Source organism: Chiloscyllium punctatum, chromosome 49 (assembly GCF_047496795.1).
Source record: "Chiloscyllium punctatum isolate Juve2018m chromosome 49, sChiPun1.3, whole genome shotgun sequence".
In the NCBI taxonomy this organism is placed as follows: Eukaryota; Metazoa; Chordata; class Chondrichthyes; order Orectolobiformes; family Hemiscylliidae; genus Chiloscyllium; species Chiloscyllium punctatum.
In genome coordinates this window covers 24,064,695-24,084,091 of record NC_092787.1, presented here as the reverse complement: position 1 = coordinate 24,084,091, position 19,397 = coordinate 24,064,695, and the positions used below count along the sequence as shown (strand labels likewise).

The following is a 19,397-nucleotide window of genomic DNA, read 5'->3' as shown; positions in this document are numbered from 1 at the left end:
AGCATGTGCTGCTTTTTCTTTTTAAGTTGTTCATGGTCAATGGACGTCACTGGCTAGGCCAACATTTCATTGCCTAATCCTCAGTGCCCTGGAGAAACTGGCGGCCAGCTGCTGCCAGAGCCCTTCTAGTCCTTGGTAAGCTGGTAAGCACACAGTGCATATTGTGGACGGATTTCCAAGATTTTGGCCTAGTGACACTGAGGGAGCTGTGATAGATTTCCAAGTCAGAATGGTGTGCAGCTTGGCAGGGAGTGGTGTTTCCATGTATCTGCTGCCCTTGTACTTCTAAGCAGTAGGAATCATGGATTTGGAATGTGCCGTATAAGACAAGATTTTTGCTGAACTTATTTATGTGGCAGCTGTCCCAATTTTGGAACAAGCCCACAAATGTCAACCAGGCTGTCTTTGCCATTGTCGATGCTAGGTGGACCATCCAGTTTCATTCCTTTCTATGGAATTGCTATCTTGTGGATAATACTTTGAACTAATCTATCTGGTCTAAAACTCTCCAAGTCACCATACAATGAACAACAGGAGTTAAATAGAAATGCATAGTGTAGGGAATACATAAATTAGCAAAATTGATCCCCAGAGCACCAATGATATTCACATTTCTATTTAAATAATTCAAATTGTGGTTATTATTCACTAAGTTGGTGTCCTTGGTATTTTGTCCCATGTGTTGTATGCATGCCATTTTTACAAAATTAACAAAATCCTTTGGCATATCATTAACAAGTTCATGTGGGGTCTATAAATGTGAGAAATGCAGGCAATATAAGATGAATTGCACTGTCAAAGTTTTGTTAATGGAAGTATTTAAGACATCACTTATCCCCCCCCAATAAGTGAGGAATGACAAAGTCAAAATATTCCAGACCTTAGTTAGCTGAAGTAAGAGCAGAAAAGACTTGACAAGTCAAGCAACCTGTGTTGAATGAGTAAGTTTGTTAATGTTTCAGGTCTGTTCCCATTTCATTTGAACAAGGGAAAAGTTAGAAATGTTTTGGGACTGTGGGATGGAGAACTAGAGAGCTGCGATAGGGTCGAGGACCGGAGAGATGAAATGACCAAAGGTTTCATGGTGCAAGGTGATGGGGTGAGTAGAAAAAAAATCAAAAGATGTCTACAGCAGTTGGGGCTGCCAAGTTCTGAATTGCTGACAATATCAAGGCAATATAAGAGGAAAAAAACCAAAACAGCAAAGAAAAATCAAACAAAATGGGGTTGCATGTTTATGATCTAAAATTTGAGTTGAGCCCAGAAGCCTGAAAAGTTCAGTTGCTAGACGTCATTGGAACACTGCAGGCCAAAAGTTAGTGTGAACAGAGTAGGGAATTGAAATGTCAAGATGACTGGAAACTCCAGGTTGTACTCCAGGCTAGAATGGAGGTATTGAAATTGTTGAAGCTTGTGATCTTTCACAAGGAGGAAGATATGTTTTTGCTAAAGTGCTGAATGAGGTGAAGGATAAAATGAACCAGAACAGTTGAGATGGTGACAGGTTGTGGATGCGCAGGAGCAGGATCGTACAATGACCCTACATAGTATGTAATCAAAAAATGCCTGATTTTTTAACTAATTTGACCTTTGTTCCTTATCCATTGCTACCCTTGACTAATAAAAAAAGTATTGAAGTTTTCCAAGTACCCACACCTTTTTTGTGGAAGTGTATTCTGAATTTTACCAATCTGAGTGTAAATATACTACTTGGTTTTGCTGTAAAATGGTCCAGCTCTAATTTGAAGGTTAAGCTGTCTTGTTCTGATGTCCTCCAAATAATTTGTCTTGCATACCTATTTACTTTCTCATTTGTTTAACTGCTTTGGTGATTTAACATAGATCTTTAATGTTCCATACGAGTACATGTCTAGCAGTGGCAAGGCTGATACTCATGACCAGCATACTCTCATTTCCAACCATGCAGACAGCAAAGGACACAAATTCAACTGGGACGATGTAGCCATCCCAGCACAGGAGACAAGTCAGAGAATTTCTTGAAAGCTGGCACTCCAACCGGAACTCACTCAATATATGTATTGAACTGGACCCTGTGTACAAACCACTCGTACAGAACTGGAAGTACCAACAAACAGACACCCAAATACCAGATGGGACAGACCACCAACACCTTATCAAAGATGTGCTGCTGATGTCACCTAGCAAAGCGTGATGAACAAATTCACAATTTCATCTAATTTTCTTTTTGATTACTTTTTTTTGTACTTATGCACTATCATTTTCTGATTGTGATCAAATGCTTTTAAATCCCTTTATATCTGCACAACTCATAGTCTCTATGTGAAGATTCTCCCTCTGATTTGGAATAAGTAACCATGCCCTTCCCCCAGATTGAGTTCCATTGGCCATGGTTTACTCATTTGCTGTGTCTTTTTACTACTACCTTTTGGCATCTGCATAACTTATTGTGAATGTTAACATATTTGGTATGTTAGAATGTGATTACGTTGTGTGTCTATGTATTACCAACTTATATATGTTGTGAAAAGCTGAGACCTCAGTTCAGATCCCTGGGGTCTCCTGGAAAATGGATGCTTATTATTTCCAAGATAATTTTATTCAAATTAATTTTTTTGCATAATGTTCTGTTAGCTTGTTAATCTTGTGTGGACCCCACTCACCCATTGTACTCGATGCTACTCTCTTCCCCACCCCCACCCTCCTCTAGCTTATCTCTCCATGCTTCAGGCTCACTGCCTTTATTCCTGATGAAGGGCTTTTGCCCGAAACGTTGATTTCGCTGCTCGTTGGATGCTGCCTGAACTGCTGTGCTCTTCCAGCACCACTAATCCAACACTCAGCCTAAGACAGGCGAAAAAAGACACACATGAGCCCCATCAATAAACGCATAGGATCTAAATCTATCTACGTTCCCTTGAAAAAAACCAGAAATGGCATCACCCACCATAAGAAACCAAGATCTATAAATAGAGATGCGGGGTATACCACCAGCACTTCACCGGAGACACACTGATGTTACCTAGTGTGGTGATGAAAAGTCTGAAAGCAAATCTTCAAGTTCAGTGGGCTAACTTGCATATTTATCATCAACCTGAGCTACCCATCTTCTCAAAAATTGCTAGCTTGTTAATCTGAGACAGATGACATCTAACTTTAAGCAGATTTGACTGTATGTATTTCACTGTAAAAGGGCATGTCTGCCAGCAGCAAACTTCAGATTGTTTACCCGACAGGAGCCATTCACATGAGTCAGTAATGCACAAATATTCTATTTCAGAATTTAAATGAAGGGCCCTGCCTAAGGAATTGAATAGTTAATCTCCTTCTTTAAAAAATGATGTAACTTTACACAAGGAGATCACCTAAAATTTATATTTATTCCTAATAGGGAGCTGCTAAAATGGTGGGCAAGTGAGAAATAGATAAAGCACACCTTCATTTCAATTCGCAACAGCTTCATTTGAAGTTGCACAATTTTTTTTGCAGGCAGCTGAGGAGGTGATTGAATAACAAGCACTGATTCTGGTTCATTCTGCCACTTGGCCAATTGACTCACTGCAGTTTGTGTGTGCCCAGTAATACAGGTCCAAAGGACTGGATGCTTTTGAAACTTAAGACCAGGTGTTTTACAAATCAGCTGTTTGTTGGTGATTGCTAAAAATAAGCACTACTTTATCAAGTTACAGTACCCCATTGAGAATTTGTCAGAACTGAATCTTGAGTGGTTTTGTGAATCTGTAATAAATACTTGTCACGTAAGATCATGCAATCAGCAGAAATTGCTCCTGCAGCAACACGGACCATGTTTCTCTTCCCCATCTGGTAGTAGCCAAAATGTATAAGTTTTAAAAAAATATTTCACGTGGCAAGCCATTATCTTGTCTTATGACTGAGCAAACAAATTTTCAAACTGCTGATGCTTTCGGGTTTACGTTACATTCCACAGCTAAGTCAACTAGATGTCCAGTTTTGTATCCTCTTTGATAAATGAGCAGTGTTGTTGCAGTAAAAAAAACAATTTGTAAAGCCGATCTGCTGACATGTGTAATCCTCATTATTGCCTCCTTTTTGAATTTGACTTTCATAAAATAACTGCGGAAAATCACTGAATAGATGCAATCCAGGCTTCTAACTTTGGGCTTAAGTGTGAGAAACATCTTAGTGCAAAATTAATGCTGTTTGCTATGGGAGGGTGAACTGAAGAGGATGCAAAGATGCATCAGTGTGATGTGGACGCATGCATGATGATTGAAGTATAATGTGGATAAATGTAAGGTTATCCGTTTTGGTTGCAAAAACAGAAAAGCAGAATGGTGATAGATTACGAAAGGTGCAATTAGGTGTACAGGCATATTCCCTCTTAACTTTTAAAACTGTTCTTGTATTTCATGGAGGACTTCAAAGGTAAATGTGAAGTAACTGCGTGAGTTTATAATGGACTATCACTAGAAGCTTATCACAAGAGTTCCAGTGAAGAATTGAGGACTTTACGCCGGTTAGGGGGATATGTAGAACTTGTGATATTGAATGGGTAACACAGATAGCATTGACACAAAAGAAAATGAAGTAGGAAGAGCTAATTGAAGTGGGAGGAGGCTTGTATGTAGTTAGAGCATCAGTATAGGCACATTGTTCAGATAGATCTGCTTGTGTCTGTAAATTCTGTACAATTCTGTAATTAATCATCAACCTGAAATGGGTGAATGGTATCTAGCAAAACCAGACTAAAGAGTGAAAGAAAATATCTAGACTGAAACCATGGTGTCCCCTATCTGTTTGGTTTAACTATTCTTTATTGCCCACATCATCTCTGACCAAAGTGTTCTATCCAACCTACTTCAGATCTTATTCTGTGCTGTTTTGAAACTAGTTATGTGAAATTTCATTGACTTTAATCTGAAGTGATTTCTGCTTTGTAGCAATAATAAGATAATGTAAGATAAGCCTGAGTATCTTTTCCTTTTGGATTCCTGTTATTTATTGCTGCCCAGAGTAGAGTAACTGACACTGGGAGCTTGGTGAGTGGACAGGTAATGGGTATGACCTGGTTGGTCAATGGGAGAAATGAATCTGGCTGGTGGGAGGGAGAGGAGCTGGGAAGGGAATCAGGGGATGGAGAGGGAGGTTATTTGAAATTGGAGAACTCAATGTTGAGTCTCCGGGCTGTAGGCTGCCCAGGCAGAAATTGAGGTGTTCCTCCAATATGTGGTATGGTTCATTGTGGCAGAGGAGGAGGCCAAGGATGGTCATGTTGGAAAGGGTGTGGTTAGGAGAATTGAAATGGGTCGTGACTGGGAGGTCTGTTTGGCCCCTGCGGGCCCAGCTGTGATGCTCGGCAAACTGTTCCCTAAGTTTACGTTTGTCTCCCTGATGTAAAGAAGACCGCATTGGGAGCACCTGATGCAGTAAAATAGATTGGAAGAGAGGCAGGTGAACTTCTGTCTCACCTGGAAGGATTGTTTGGGGCCCTGGATGGAGGTGAGGGGGGTGGTGTTTCAGCAGGTTTTGTATTTTTTTCCAGTGGCAGGGGCATTTACCTGGGGATTCGGTGGGTAGAGTGACGCAAGCCAAGGACTGTCAAGGGGAATGGTCCTTGTGGAAGGCAGAAAGGGTTGGGTAGGGGAAGGTGTTCTTAGTGGTGGGGTCTAGGTGGAGTTGGCAGAAGTGTTTGAGGGTGACATATTGGATGCGGAGACTGGTGGGGTGGTAGTTGATGACAAGGGGGACTTTGGTTTTATTGTGTTGGGAGGGGGACTTTGTCAGTTAGCCAGCTTGAAAAGACAGTGAAGTTAGCCTTCAGAATACCCACAGAATTATATTTGAGCAGCTTTTAGATTAGATTACTTCGTGTAGATACAGGCCCTTCGGCCCAACAAATCCACACTGACCCGCCGAAGCGCAATCCCCACAGACCCATTCCCCTATATTTACATTATGGGCAATTTAGCATCACCAATTCACCTAACCTGTGCATTTTTGGACTGTGGGGGGGGGAACCGGAGCACCCGGAGGAAACCCACACAGACACTGGGAGAACGTGCAAACTCCACACAGTCAGCCGCATGAGGCGGGAATTGAGCTCTGGTCTCTGGCGCTGTGAGGCAGCAGCGCTAACCACTGTGCCACCTGTCTTTGATCAAGAGGAGAAATGGATTTGTGACAACAAAAGCTGGGTTTCTCTCTTCCCCCTGCTCGTTTCTCACATCTTTGTCAGAATACAGCCCCTGGTCAAAAAGCAAATTGGGGAAGCTTTCACCAAGCCCTCAAACCATTGCTGAGGATACGAGTCAGCATTAAAGAACTGTGGTTTTCGGTTAAGAATGTAACACTACAAAGCCTCTAGGGAGTTTTTAACTGAGTGACCTTTACTACTCTTAACTATCCCTTTTGAACACCTTACCTGTGAGCAAGTATGGTGTCACTTTGTTTTTTGTTAATGATAAAGTTCTTCTTTTCTTCACTAAGGAAAAACTTGATAATTGGCTCCTTCAGTTTTCTAATGAACTAAGTTTTAATTGAAGTGTAGTAGCTGCATTCTTAAAAAAAACTAAATATTTGTTACAATCCACCCAGAAGAGTTTTAGATAAGAGGGAGAGGTGAGTTCTCAAGTAACTAACACAGTTTAACCTATCCAGGAGGCCTTAGCTGTTGATTATTTTCTATCTGTACAATAAGCTGAATGAAATAAAATTACTGCATTATTTAATCAGTGGTGAAGGAGGTTAAGACATGTAATCTAAGATTTTAAATTGCAGAGAGCCCTAGGTAAGAAAATTCTCGCATACTGACAAACATAACAATCTTAATCATGTTCAGGAGTTAAAAGAATTTTAAGCTTATTTTAAAATGGCAATTCTTTTCTATCAATACCTTGGCCCCCTGGTCTCAGTAGGGAGCCATCTAACTAAATTCAGGTGCAGACATAAATCTGGAGAGTATTGCTGAGAATACTATCCTTTCTGCATCTGACAGGCGGATAGAAGACAGGCATCCGAAAATTCCCCAAGATGGCCACATGTTAATGTTTGTAAGTGTCCCTCTGCAGTCTTTAGGTTGAGATTATTATGCTGTCAAAATAATGAAATCTCTAGAGTCACAATTATTAACATGCAATTTCTGAATGTTGCTGTCAGTGATACCAACTTCATAATGCTTTGTAATGTTACGTGCCTTACCATTGCAGTACATTGAATTTCATGAAGTGGAGAGAACTTTATTAACCTTCTGACCAGTGCCTTGCATGTAGCAGACAGACTTTGGGGGAAATAGGAGAGATACTAACGTGCTCTTTTGGCCCATGTTTCTGTATCTAGTCCTGTAAAGTTCTAGTCAGTGGCAGGGGATTTTACTGTATTAAAGATGATTTAGGTTTTGGGATTGAGGCTTAGAGAACTAGAGAGTTGTGATAGGGTCAAAGGGCAGGCGAGATGAAATGACCAAAAGTTTCTTCATGTGAGGCCAGCAAGTGATGATGGGATGAGTGGAAAAAAAACAAAAGTCTAGAGGAGGTGGAATTGCTAAGTCCTGAATTGCTGCTATCTGAAAACAAAGTCAAGGAAATGTAAGTGAAACGAGGAGAAGACTAAAACAACAAAGAAAAGCCGAACAAAGTGGGATTAGAAATTATGATCTAAAATTGTTCAGTTTGAATTGAGTCCAGAAGGCTGTAAAGCTGAAAGTGGTTAGACTTTCTTGTTGGACATAGGCATTTGTGTGGCCCAAATGTAATTTTCCACTTATCAGCCCAGGTTTTACAGGCACAGACTGATTCCTAGATCTCTCTTGCAGTTTTTTAAAATTCTCCACCATTATTTGCAACTGGATGTATTAGGGTAGCACAGCTTTGCTTTGATCTGTTTTATGTGGGATTTCTTAGTTCTGTTAAACATGCTGCCTCTGCTGTTTAATATGCATGTAGCCCTGAGAAGTAACCTCAATACATTGGCATCTCATCTCTAATTATGCCTGGTTCTTCTTCCAGCATTCTCTCAATATTTTTTGTAGAACAAATCAAAGCAGGGCTTATACACTTAACGGTAAGGTCCTGGGGAGTGTTGCTGAACAAAGAGATCTTGGAGTGCAGGTTCATAGTTTCTTGAAAGTGGAGTCCCAGGTAGATAGGATGGTGAAGAAGGTATTTGGGTATGCTTTCCTTTATTAGTTAGAGCACTGAGTATAGCAGTTGGGCGGTCTCATTGTGGTTATGCAGGATATTGGTTCGCCTACTTTTGGAACATTATGTGCACTTTTTGTCTCTCTCATATCAGAAGAGCATTGTGAAGTTTGAAAGGGTTCAGAAAAGAGTTACAAGGATTTTGACTCATGATGAAGGGCTTATGCTCAAAGCGTCAATTCTCCTGCTCCTTGGATGTTGCCGAACCTGCTGTGCTTTTCCAGCACCACTCTCTTGACTCTGATCTCCAGCATCTGCAGTCCTCACTTTCTCCTCCTTTACAAGGGTAGGTTGGAGGATTTGAGCTATAGGGAGAAGCTGAATAGACTAGGGCTGTTTTCACTGGAATGTCGGAAGCTGAGGGGTGACCTTTTAGAGGTTTATAAAGTCATGAGGGGCATGGATAGGGTAAATAGATAAGGCCTTTTCCCTGGGGTGGTGGAGTCCAGAACTAGGGGCCATCGGTTTAAGGTGAGAGAGGAAAGATTTAAAAGGGACTGGAGGGGCAGCTTTTTCACACAGAGGGTAGTGAATGTATGGAATGAGCTGCCAGACGAAGTGGTGGAAGCTGGTACAAATACAACATTTAAAAGGCATCTGGATGGGTATACGAATTGGAAGGTGATATGGGCCAGGTGCTGGGCAAATGGGACATGATGAGGTTAGGATATCTGGTCAGCATGGACGAGTTGGACAGAAGGGTCTGTTTCCATGCTATATGCCTCTATGACTCTAATTGGAGCTGTTTATGGTGGAGTGGGGGATATTCCAGACCTTGAGTTTACAGATTGTGGTGGAGTGAAATTCTACTGCTGATGACCCATACCATTTGGAAGTATTTGTAGTTTTGAGCTGCTGGTTCTTTTCTGAATCCATCTCATTTAGAGTGATAGAACCACATCGCAAAATTATAGATGTCCTAAAAGTGAAAATAGTTGTTGTGAAGTTAAAATCCTATGTAGTGGTCATTGCTGCCAATAACGTAATGGATAGAGGCGAGAGTGGATAAATAGATTGGTGTGTGTGAGAGCTAATTGGTTTTTCTGTTTTTTTTTGGTGTTCTCACCGCATGCCACATGTCTTGTATGGCAGATATGTCCTTAAGGCCTCAGTCATCAGGGAAGATTCAAACTGCTCAGAGTGTGGGACGTAGAATGCGCACTCAGTATTGGACTTCACTGTCTTGGCTGTCCAGCATTTCTTCTTAATTACATTCATAGCTTGTACAGGCTTTACACTTAATTGTTATTTTGTTTTTCAGGGTACATGTCAGTCATGTGGTGTTGGTGGACCAAATCTGTGGGCTTGCCTTCAGGTAAGAAGTAGTTTCTATTGTAACCATTATTTCTATGCTTGCAGAAGTACCTTTAATATATTTTTTAAAAATTGCAGACTAAAAAGACAACAATGTTTTTGTCCCTGGTTAACTACAGCCTTTGTTCAGACATTGTGCCCTTGCATCAATTTAGGTGTTGCCGTTTCTCCCTAAATGGGATACATTTGTTTTGTTGCCAGGGCTTGAAGTAGCAACTTTTGAATTATTAGCTTGTAAGTCCTTGATGTTTTCATAGGAAATAATTTCATGCAGAATTTCAGTGTCAATCAAGCATTTAACAGGAGTAGATCGTATGGGGTTTCAAGCTTTCAGTAAGATCACGGTTGATCTGTTTTTTTTTAATTCCGCTTTCGCCTCCAACCCTTAATTTTTTTGGGGGGAGGGGGAGTTCTCTACATCTGCCCTGAAAGGGTGACTTTCATTTTTTTTAAAAAGAGTTCCCACTATTCTGGACTGGCCCACAAGAGAAAGCATCCTTTCCATATTCAGCCTGAGAAGACCATTCAGGATCTTTTTCATCAAGATTCAACCAAATCACTCTTCAAAACTCAAGTGGAAATGAACCCAGCCTGGCCAACCTAATTTCATAAGACTTCATAACTTCAATCTAATAAACCCCTTCTTAACTATCTTCAATAAATTTATGTCTTTTCCTAAATAAGAATGCCAAGGTTGCATGTAGCATTATGGTATGGCCCTATATAACTGATGCATAACATCATTACAAATGGAATTTTATCCTTCATTGCTAAAGGAATTGAGCTTAAAAGCAGGGAGGTTATGTTGCAACTGTACGAGGTGCTGGTGATGCCACACCTGGAATACTGCGTGCAGTTTTGGTCTCCTTACTTGAGAAACGATGTTCTTACATGAGAGATGGTGCAGAGGACGTTCACTAGGTTCATTCTGGAGTTGAGGGATTTGGCTTGTGAGGAGAGGCTGAGTAGATTGGGATTATATTCATTGGAATTTAGAAGAATGGGGGGGATCTTATTGAAACATATAAATTTATGAAGGGAATAGATAGGATAGAAGTAGAGAGGATGTTTCCACTGGCAGGTGAAACTAGGGCAAGAAGGCATAGCCTCAAAATTAGGGGGAAGCAGATTTAGGACTGAATTGAGGAGGAAATTCTTCAGCCAGAGGGTTGTGAATCTGTGAAATTCCCTGCTCAGTGAAGTAGTTGAGGCTTCCTCAGTAAATGTTTTTAAAGCTAAGATAATTTTTTGAACAGTAAAGGGATTAAGGGTTACCGTGAGAGGGCGGGTAAGTGGAGTTGAGTTCATGATAGGATCAACCATGATCTTATTGAATGGCGGAAAGACTACAAGGGCCAGATGGTACACTTGTGCTTCTAGTTCTTATGTTCTTGCATTTATGTTCAATTTCTCTTTTTTTAATGCAGATACCATTCCATTAATCTTTATTGCATATTAAATCCACATTCTAACTTTCTGTTGCTCATTTAGAATTTCTAAATCCACCTACTTTTTGGGCTTCCATAGCTGTTCTCCATTTACCCTGTGGTCCATCTTGTCTGCTGACTGGATATCCTAAACGATCTAGTCCCATTTCCTTGCATTGGCCCCTATCTCTCTAAAGCCTTCCTATTCATGCACCAATCAGATGCCTTTTAAAGGTTGTAACTATACCCACTTCCTCTGGCAGTTTGTTTCATGTCCACGCCACCCTCTGCTTGAAAAAGGTGTCCCTTAGGGCCCTTTTATCTTTTCCCCTTTCACCTTAGACCTATGCCCTCTGGTTTTGGACTTACCTAACCCAGGATAAAGACCTTGGCTATTCACCCTATGCATTCCACTCCTGATTTTAACAAATCTCTGTAAGGTCACCCCTCAGCCTATGACACTCCAGGAAAGAAGCCCCAGGTTATTCAGCTACCCTCACCCTAACTCAAACCCTCAAATCCCAGCAACATGTTTATAAATCTTTTCTGAACCCCTTCAGTTTTAACAACATCTTTCCTATAGCAGGGAGACCAGAATTGAGCACAGTATTCTAAAAGTGGCCTCACCAATGTTAGGTACTGCCACACTATGGCATGTCAACTCCAGACTCCATGCTCTGATGCATAAAGACAAGTTTGCGAAGCACCACCTTCACCATCCTGTCTACCTGTGTCTTCACATGTGAGGGACTGTGCACCTGCACCCCATATCTCTGTTCAACAACATTATCCAGGGAGGAAGTGACAACTGCAGATGCTGGCGATCAGAGTCGAGATTGTGATGCTGGAAAAGCATAGCAGGTCAGGAAGCACCCGAGGACCAGGAGAATCGACATTTTGGGCATACGCCCTTCATCAGGAATGAGGCTTGTGGGCTGAGGGAGTGTTGAGAGATAAATGGAAGTGGGGATAGGGTGTTGTGGTGGGGGATGTGGATGGATGGTGGAAGGTAGGCTGAGAGATAAATGGGAGGACCCTACCATTAACTGTACAAGTCCCGACCTTGCCTTAGTAAAGTGCAACACCTCACATTTATCTAAGTTAAACTCCATCTGCCATGGGTCCTCTGATCAAGGTCCCATTGTACTCTGGTTTTGTCCTTCACATTTTTACATAAAACATATGTTGAGCATTCATATGCTGAAGTTTATGCTGCATTGGCTTAAGGCCAGGAAGGTTGGCTTCTTGTGAAAGGCCCGTGTTTCAAGCATTTGGAAATCTGTTTTGTGTGTAATGGTGGATAAATATATATTCAGATTTTTTCTCTCCTTGGAGAAAAAGGATCAATGTACTGATCCCAACAATGATGCATATATTCAGGAGACCAGTTTGAAACCCTAAAAAATGCTTAGGAATGCACGTCTCTGACTGTTCCAAGAAGAATGATGGTAGAAATGTGTGCACTTGTTATTCTCCCAACTTGGTAGTTCAATGCATATAATGAATTTGGGAAAATAACATTGGGGATTGTGTAAATAATTCTTATTCTGGAATTTTAAAATATAAATTGGTAACGGAGGAAAATAACACCTACTGGGAGATCAAAGTAAGTGTAACTCTGATTTTAGAATTTTTTTTAATGCATTATTTTTCATTTTCTGATCATTTCTTTTTGTGCCATTTTAGTTGTGCTTCCAAAAGTTAATGTGTTGCTTGTATTTATTTATTTGTTTTTTCTTCTATAACAGAGTGGCTGCTCCTACATAGGATGTGGGGAGTCATATGTTGACCACAGCACATCACATTCACAGGTAATTATGATCTTAATGAAGAGAAAGGAAAAAATTGCCTTCTTCCACTGTTCATCTAGTACGAAAGCAGGGGATAGAATACACTGTAGACATCTCCATAAAATGACCACATGGATGTTTTGTTCCAAAGGAGAATGTCTTTATTGCTAGGAGTAAGTGGAAAAATCATTTTCCCTTCTCTCCCCATATTCACAGGTTTCTTCTCCATTCTTGTAACCTTGCCAAAAACGTTCAACATTTGATCCCAGTATTACTGATAAACTAAGTGCTAGATAGCCTTGGAACTGGATTTGACTGGAAGCAGCTGTGGTATTAGCTGTCTTGCCATACGAGTTGACGTTTATTTTACTTTCCAACTTGCTATCTTCAGTGTCTTAATCAAAGTTCATTGCATCTTGAGATTTGAACTTCTGTAATGACTGTTGGTAACTTAAGTTATTAGAGGTAATGAGCTTTGGATACAAAGGTCTCGTAAGAATTCTTTTCAGTGAAGTTTAAATATGGTTTTTAAACTTAAATATTTTAGATATGATTGTTAGCACTCCAATCACCATATTCAATAATTAATTCTTAAATAGAATTTAGAATCTCTGCCATGTTGTCTATGATTAATGCTATTCTTGTTTTGTCTGCTATATGCTTCTTACAATTAGCACTCAGACTTCAACGATTCAAAAAGAGAGTGGAAACTTGGGATAAAAAGAATCTGTAAAGAGGATATAAGACTAAAAACCTACCTAAAAATGAGCTGCAATAAGTGAATTTAAAAGAATAAAAAGAGCAAAGATAGAAAATCTCACTGGAGATGCCAATTTTTAGAGTATACATTCAAAATGCTGTCTGTTTTTCAAGAGGTCACCAAGCTGTCTTTTTGACAATTGTTGTTGTTATGTTGTGGTATGAAAGAATGCTGACATCTTAAGGGTTTGGGGGCAAAAATATGGAATGTAGAAACTTTATATTGAATTGTGTTTTGTTTAAACTAAACTAAAAGTATTAGTATATGGAAGGGAGAAACAAATGACCTTTCAAGTCTCTGCACTTTGGGTTGGAGGGATACATTGGGAGCCAGAAGCATCTGTTCGACTTCAGTAAAATAACACTGTCAAATGTGCTGAGGGAATGCAGACTGTTTTGGTGCTTTTGTAAAATATTATTTTCAAGCAAACTTGAGACAGTTTTCCCCCTTCTGAGGTTCCACCACTTGCGTTACTTTGTCAGGCACACCAATTTTTGCTTTTCCTGCTGCAGGCTAAGAAGCATAACTTGACCGTGAACCTGACTACGTTCCGAGTATGGTGTTATGCTTGTGAGAAGGAAGTTTTCCTGGAACAACGATCCATTGCACCAAGCCCAGCATTGTCAAGCAGATCAACAGAGCAGGTAATGCATAGGGTTTGGATGACTGTTTAAATAATAGTGGTGAGACTAGTGCTGCTATTTTGAAGTATCAGATTTTATTTTCACATAGTAAACTTCATTACTTGAGGTATTTAACTTTCTCAGAGGTACAGTTTCAGTCAGGAATTTCAAGATAGCTGGGCATCATAGCTGTAGTCTTGGTATTCAGTCTGTCAGTAGTATAAATGTAGCTGTTAAACAATAATGTTAACTAGTACTTGGGGGTTTAATATTTCTGTTTGAGAGCATTGTAGTAACTAGGCACAATTTTGTTTTTCATCAGGGCTCTGGCTTATCGCTTGGCAGCTATCCATTCAAAACTGTTCCCATTGCTGTTGCAGATGAGGGAGAATCAGAATCTGAGGAGGATGAACTGAAACCAAGAGGTAAAAGGAATGCAGGTTGTACAGAATGCCTGCAAAGCAAAAAAAAATTGTTAAAGTAGATACTTGGTGTTATAAATTAGTTTTTGGCGTCAATAGAAAGGTTTCAGTATGAAGATGCACCCAATTTGTGTAAAAATGTTTTGCCTTGGCACGCCCAAAATTGACTTCTGGGAGTTCATTTAATTCACTTTCTCTCCTCAAATGTATCTGCTAGGGCTCACTGGCATGAAGAACATCGGAAACTCTTGCTACATGAATGCTGCTCTACAGGCTTTGTCCAACTGGTAAGCAAATTGTTTACTCAGTCTAACTTGTTCATGTTAAATTTCCTGGAAAAATGAACCAATGTATGACCTATTTCTGACAGAAGTTTCATCCAGAACCAATGTTAGTTCCTGAGACTGGGAGAAGGGTCTGATGATGGGAAATGCATTTTCCATTCCCATTGGTTTCCTGAGTGCAACAACATTTTTGAGTTGGGGTCTTCCATAAGAATCATGTCACACAAAACAATACAACACTGGAGGAGACCATTTGCTTTTGCATCTGCTTTTGCCACCTTTTCAGACAGTGCATCATATTCTAATATGCAACTAAAAACAATCAAACAATACAAGACTGTCACTTTTATAAAAAATAGTTAGTATTTATGAACATAAGTTTAAAAGAAGTTGATAGAAAATTTTGTTTCCTCATTCATGCCTGTAATATATTTGTGCCTGTGCTAAATGAATCCTGAGACCATCTTTAGCTGCAAATTCAGGCAGGAGAGTCTAGCCTGTTCACCCTCCTGCACGGTTTCATCTTATTCATCAACTGACTGGACATGTAGTTAAAATGCTCCAAATAAACTTTTGTGATAAAGTTTGTAACTTAGTTTTAGGCTTATTTTCTGCATTTAAACTGCAATTTGCTATATTAATAACTCATTCTGGCATCTGAATCTTTTGAAAATGTTAAAGCTGGTTGTCTTTAATCAGTATTCTGGACTGAAATGATGACACTTAGAGTGATTTTAAGTCAGGTATCCTCCATCAATTTCTAAAGTGTAATCACTTTTCTGTTGCAGTCCCCCACTCACCCAGTTCTTCTTGGAGTGTGTAGGTTTGGTTCGTACAGACAAAAAACCAGCTCTTTGTAAAAGCTACCAGAAACTTATCTCTGAGCTTTGGCACAAAAAACGGTATGTACTGTACCATAATAAAGATAAATTCATATTCTTACAGAGGTGGCAATGCTGAAGTATTGCTGAAAGATTAGAAAAGTAAGCAAATGTTGCTGGTTGAATTCAATGTGTTTTTGTGCTGTCACATGGCTTTTGCAACTTAAATGTCATCAAAATGAATGGAGACTACTTAATATTTTAAATAAGTCTGTCACTCTTCGTATGCATGAGGATACAGTTCTGAAAAAAGGAATTGTTCCCGTTTAGATTGCGCAAGCAATTAGTCAGTTGAGCAGATTTCACCTGGTGGTTTTTGACAACGAGTGGATGCGCGCTGAGCAAAAAAGGTTACTTGCCAACACTCATTCCGACCAATCTATTTTTTAAAGCCTTGGGGAGAATTTCAGAATATGTTGGAATAATGCAATATGCTCGAGTGTTTTGGATATTGTACAAACTACTGCTGTAAAGTTCTGCCAATTTGCATAATCAATTTTTAGCCTAAGTGATACAAGCACTCCCTTGGTGTGTTCGTTCTTTTCTGTATGATAGTGAAGTTCTTCTTTTAAATTATTTTTATAGCCGGAATTTATAGTTAAATCTAAAAAAGAAAATTTATTTTGACTGGCAACATTGCATAGTGAAATGCACTTAATGATATTCAATCCAGCTTCAGTTGACACATTCTCCAGCACATGTTCATAACCCAGTTTTAATTAGAGCTGAGCCAACACACTGTTCAGGGAGATTGTCTATGTGAGAATTTCTGTAATTAAACTGTGCATTTTTTCTGCAATTACCCATTGTAGGAACAGCTTGGTGGCATTTTATTTAGACTTGTGCTGTACCTATCCTAACTTAGTGCAATCCCTGGGCTAGAATGACCAAAGGCAAGTGTTCAGTTTTCTGCAGTTGACCCTTCTAATAAGTAGCTCAAAATGTGGTGACTGAGTTGTTTATTTTCCTTGCAAGTTTTTTTGTTGGCTTGTAGAATTTTAGTGCTGTGGAAAATATTCAACCCAATGGAAATAGTATGTTTCCTTTGGTAAGTGTTGATATATATTCTAATTATCTACAGAATTTGTCAGATTTAGAATTACATGGCCACTATGTTTCTTTGTGCACTGCACTTCTCTATGTACAGAGGAACCACAATTATCCGAAGGACATGGGCGGGGATTATTTCATTCAGTTAATCAAATTCTGGGTAATCCAGTGCCGGGTTCAATTCCTGCCTCGGGCGACCGACTGTGTGGAGTTTGCACGTTCTCCCCGTGTCTGCGTGGGTTTCCTCCGGGTGCTCCGGTTTCCTCCCACAATCCAAAGATGTGCAGGTCAGGTGAATTGGCCATCCTAAATTGTCCGTAGTGTAGGTAAGGGGGAGGGGTATGGGTGGGTTGCGCTTCGGCGAGGCCGTGTGGACTTGTTGGGCCAAAGGGCCTGTTTCCACACTGTAAGTAATCTAATAACATAGTTTAGCCAAGCATCAGGACCTTGCCAGATAATCAATACTCGAATGCCAGATAATAAAGGTTCCTCTGTATCAGATCAAAGTAAATGTACAGTGTTGGAAGAGACTTAATTGTCACTAATAAGATTGACTGACTGACTGGTATTGCCGTCACTGCAATTAATAATATTTCTTTCTCGTGCAGTCCTAGCTATGTTGTTCCTACAAGCCTTGCCCATGGCATTAAGTTGATTAATCCAATGTTTCGAGGCTACGCACAGCAGGTAAGCAGGACAGGTATTGTCTTTGAAGTAGATAGTATGGACTATATTTTGTATAAATTTATATATGAAAAGGACATGCTTCAGTGTCCCAACTCTGTCATGTGTATTGAGAAAAACTCTTTTGTATCATTACCAGTCCTATAGACCGCTTGTAATCTATCCAGTGATCCAGGATAATTTTCTCAAAGTTTAATTAATGTACTCTTTGATTCCAGCTATTTACTCATTCCCACAACTTTACAATTCTCTTGTAACTGCTGCTTTCTCTCCGCACCCATTGTTCCATGGAGCATTTGTTCACATTGCATGATCCTTTTTCTGCAGTGCCATTTTGTACCATTGCTTTTTTATAATATTTTTTGTTTTGTCAATTGAATATCTGCTTTGCTCATTGGTAGCTCTCTCCCCTTCTGGGTTAGGAAACTGAGAGTTCAGGTCCCTCCCCACGTCTTGAACATATGCACCTTTGGCTGCTGCTTCAGTGTAGAACTGAGAAAATGCTACTCGAGGAGAGTGCAGTCTTTGGGTTACATCATTACAGTTAGGTCTTGCCTGTCCATTCAGGCGCCCTTTCCAAAGAAAAAAGTACATTTTTTTGATGTTTTAGTCAAAGTTTGTCTTCAACTGACAATGAAAATATATATTAATCAGCTTTTTATTTCACTATGGAGTTACAGATCTCTCTTTTGAAGCAATTAACAAGTGTAAAGTTGCTTATTTTGGGGGAGTAAAAGGAGGCAATTTCTAATATTTTCACTTATGCTTGGCCTAATTGTTTTTTTACCTACAGTTGAATAAAATGCCCTCCTTGCATCTGTCATTCTGCATTATAAGCGTTAGACTCATGCTTCCCTTCCATGTTCATTTCCTAAATGAAAACCAGTTATTTTCTTTAGATGTCTTGTATAAATCCAAGGTCTCAGTTGTTCTTGATACGTAGAAGCTAGGTGCAGGAGTAAACCATTCAGCCCCTTCAGCCTGCTGTACTATTCATTAGGATTGTGGCTGTTCATCTGTCATGATGTCATATTCATGTTTTCTACATATACCCCTTGATGCTTTGAAAATATAGAAGTGTATCTATCTCGATTATATTCTTATTTTTAAGCTTTCTGTGGTAAAGAGTTCCACAGATTGATTACCTTTTTTGAGTGAAGAAAGTTTTTAGTGATCTGTCTTAAATGGTCTACCCATTTCCTAAGTCTACATTATATGGTTCTAGACTCTGAAATGTGGGAACACGTCTTCCCTGCATCTAGTGTCTCCTCAATTACAGTTTCATATGTTTTAATCGGATCCGTTCCCATCCTTCTAAATCCCAGTGTGTATATAGGCCCTGTTGAATCATTCTCTCCAAGTAGGACAGTCCTACCAGCCCCAGTAATGGTATGGTGAATTTTTACTGCAGTCTCTCTAGCAGGTATATCCTTTCTTGGATAGGGAGACCAACACTACATGCAGTACTCCAGGTATGATTTCTCCAAGGCCCTGTAGTAAGGCATCCGCAATTCTGAACTCTCATCCTTTTGCGATAAAGACCAATATAAATCTGCCTTCCTATTTGCTTACTGCATCTGACTGGTGTACAAGGACATCCTTTGTACATCCACGTTTCCTAATACATTTTACACTTTTCTGAAGGCTCTTAACAGATGAACATCCTGATAGAGAGTGTGCAAAACTGCACAATTTAAACTTATGATCTCAAGAGAGATCAGCATTAGATTAGATTAGACTACTTACAGATTACTTAGTGTGGAAGCAGGCCCTTCGGCCCAACAAGTCCACATTAACCCGCCAAAGCGCAACCCACGCATTCCCCCACATTTACCCCTTACCTAACACTACGGGCAATTTAGCATGCCCAATTCACCTGACCCGCACATCTTTTGGACTGTGGGAGGAAACCGGAGCACCCGGCGAAAACCCACGCAGACACGGGGAGAACGTGCAAACTCCACACAGTCAGTCGCCTGAGGCGGGAATGAACCCGGGTCTCTGGC

General features: G+C 40.0%; 1 protein-coding gene across 2 annotated transcripts in view; it reads left to right on the top strand.

The window, feature by feature from the left end:
- usp20 (ubiquitin specific peptidase 20) overlaps nucleotides 1-19,397 on the top strand; it is a 67,609-nt gene that overhangs the window by 5,114 nt on the left and 43,098 nt on the right. Inside the window, exons 1-8 of one of the 2 annotated variants that reach the window (XM_072565882.1) lie at nucleotides 6,234-7,010; nucleotides 9,418-9,471; nucleotides 12,646-12,708; nucleotides 13,960-14,091; nucleotides 14,393-14,495; nucleotides 14,710-14,779; nucleotides 15,565-15,678; nucleotides 17,316-17,394. In XM_072565882.1, the coding sequence (XP_072421983.1) occupies nucleotides 6,999-7,010; nucleotides 9,418-9,471; nucleotides 12,646-12,708; nucleotides 13,960-14,091; nucleotides 14,393-14,495; nucleotides 14,710-14,779; nucleotides 15,565-15,678; nucleotides 17,316-17,394 (627 nt within the window). In that variant the 5' untranslated portion in view covers nucleotides 6,234-6,998. Of the gene's footprint in view, nucleotides 1-6,233; nucleotides 7,011-9,417; nucleotides 9,472-12,645; nucleotides 12,709-13,959; nucleotides 14,092-14,392; nucleotides 14,496-14,709; nucleotides 14,780-15,564; nucleotides 15,679-17,315; nucleotides 17,395-19,397 lie in introns of those variants that run through there. The other variant, XM_072565881.1, reaches the window with a different exon arrangement.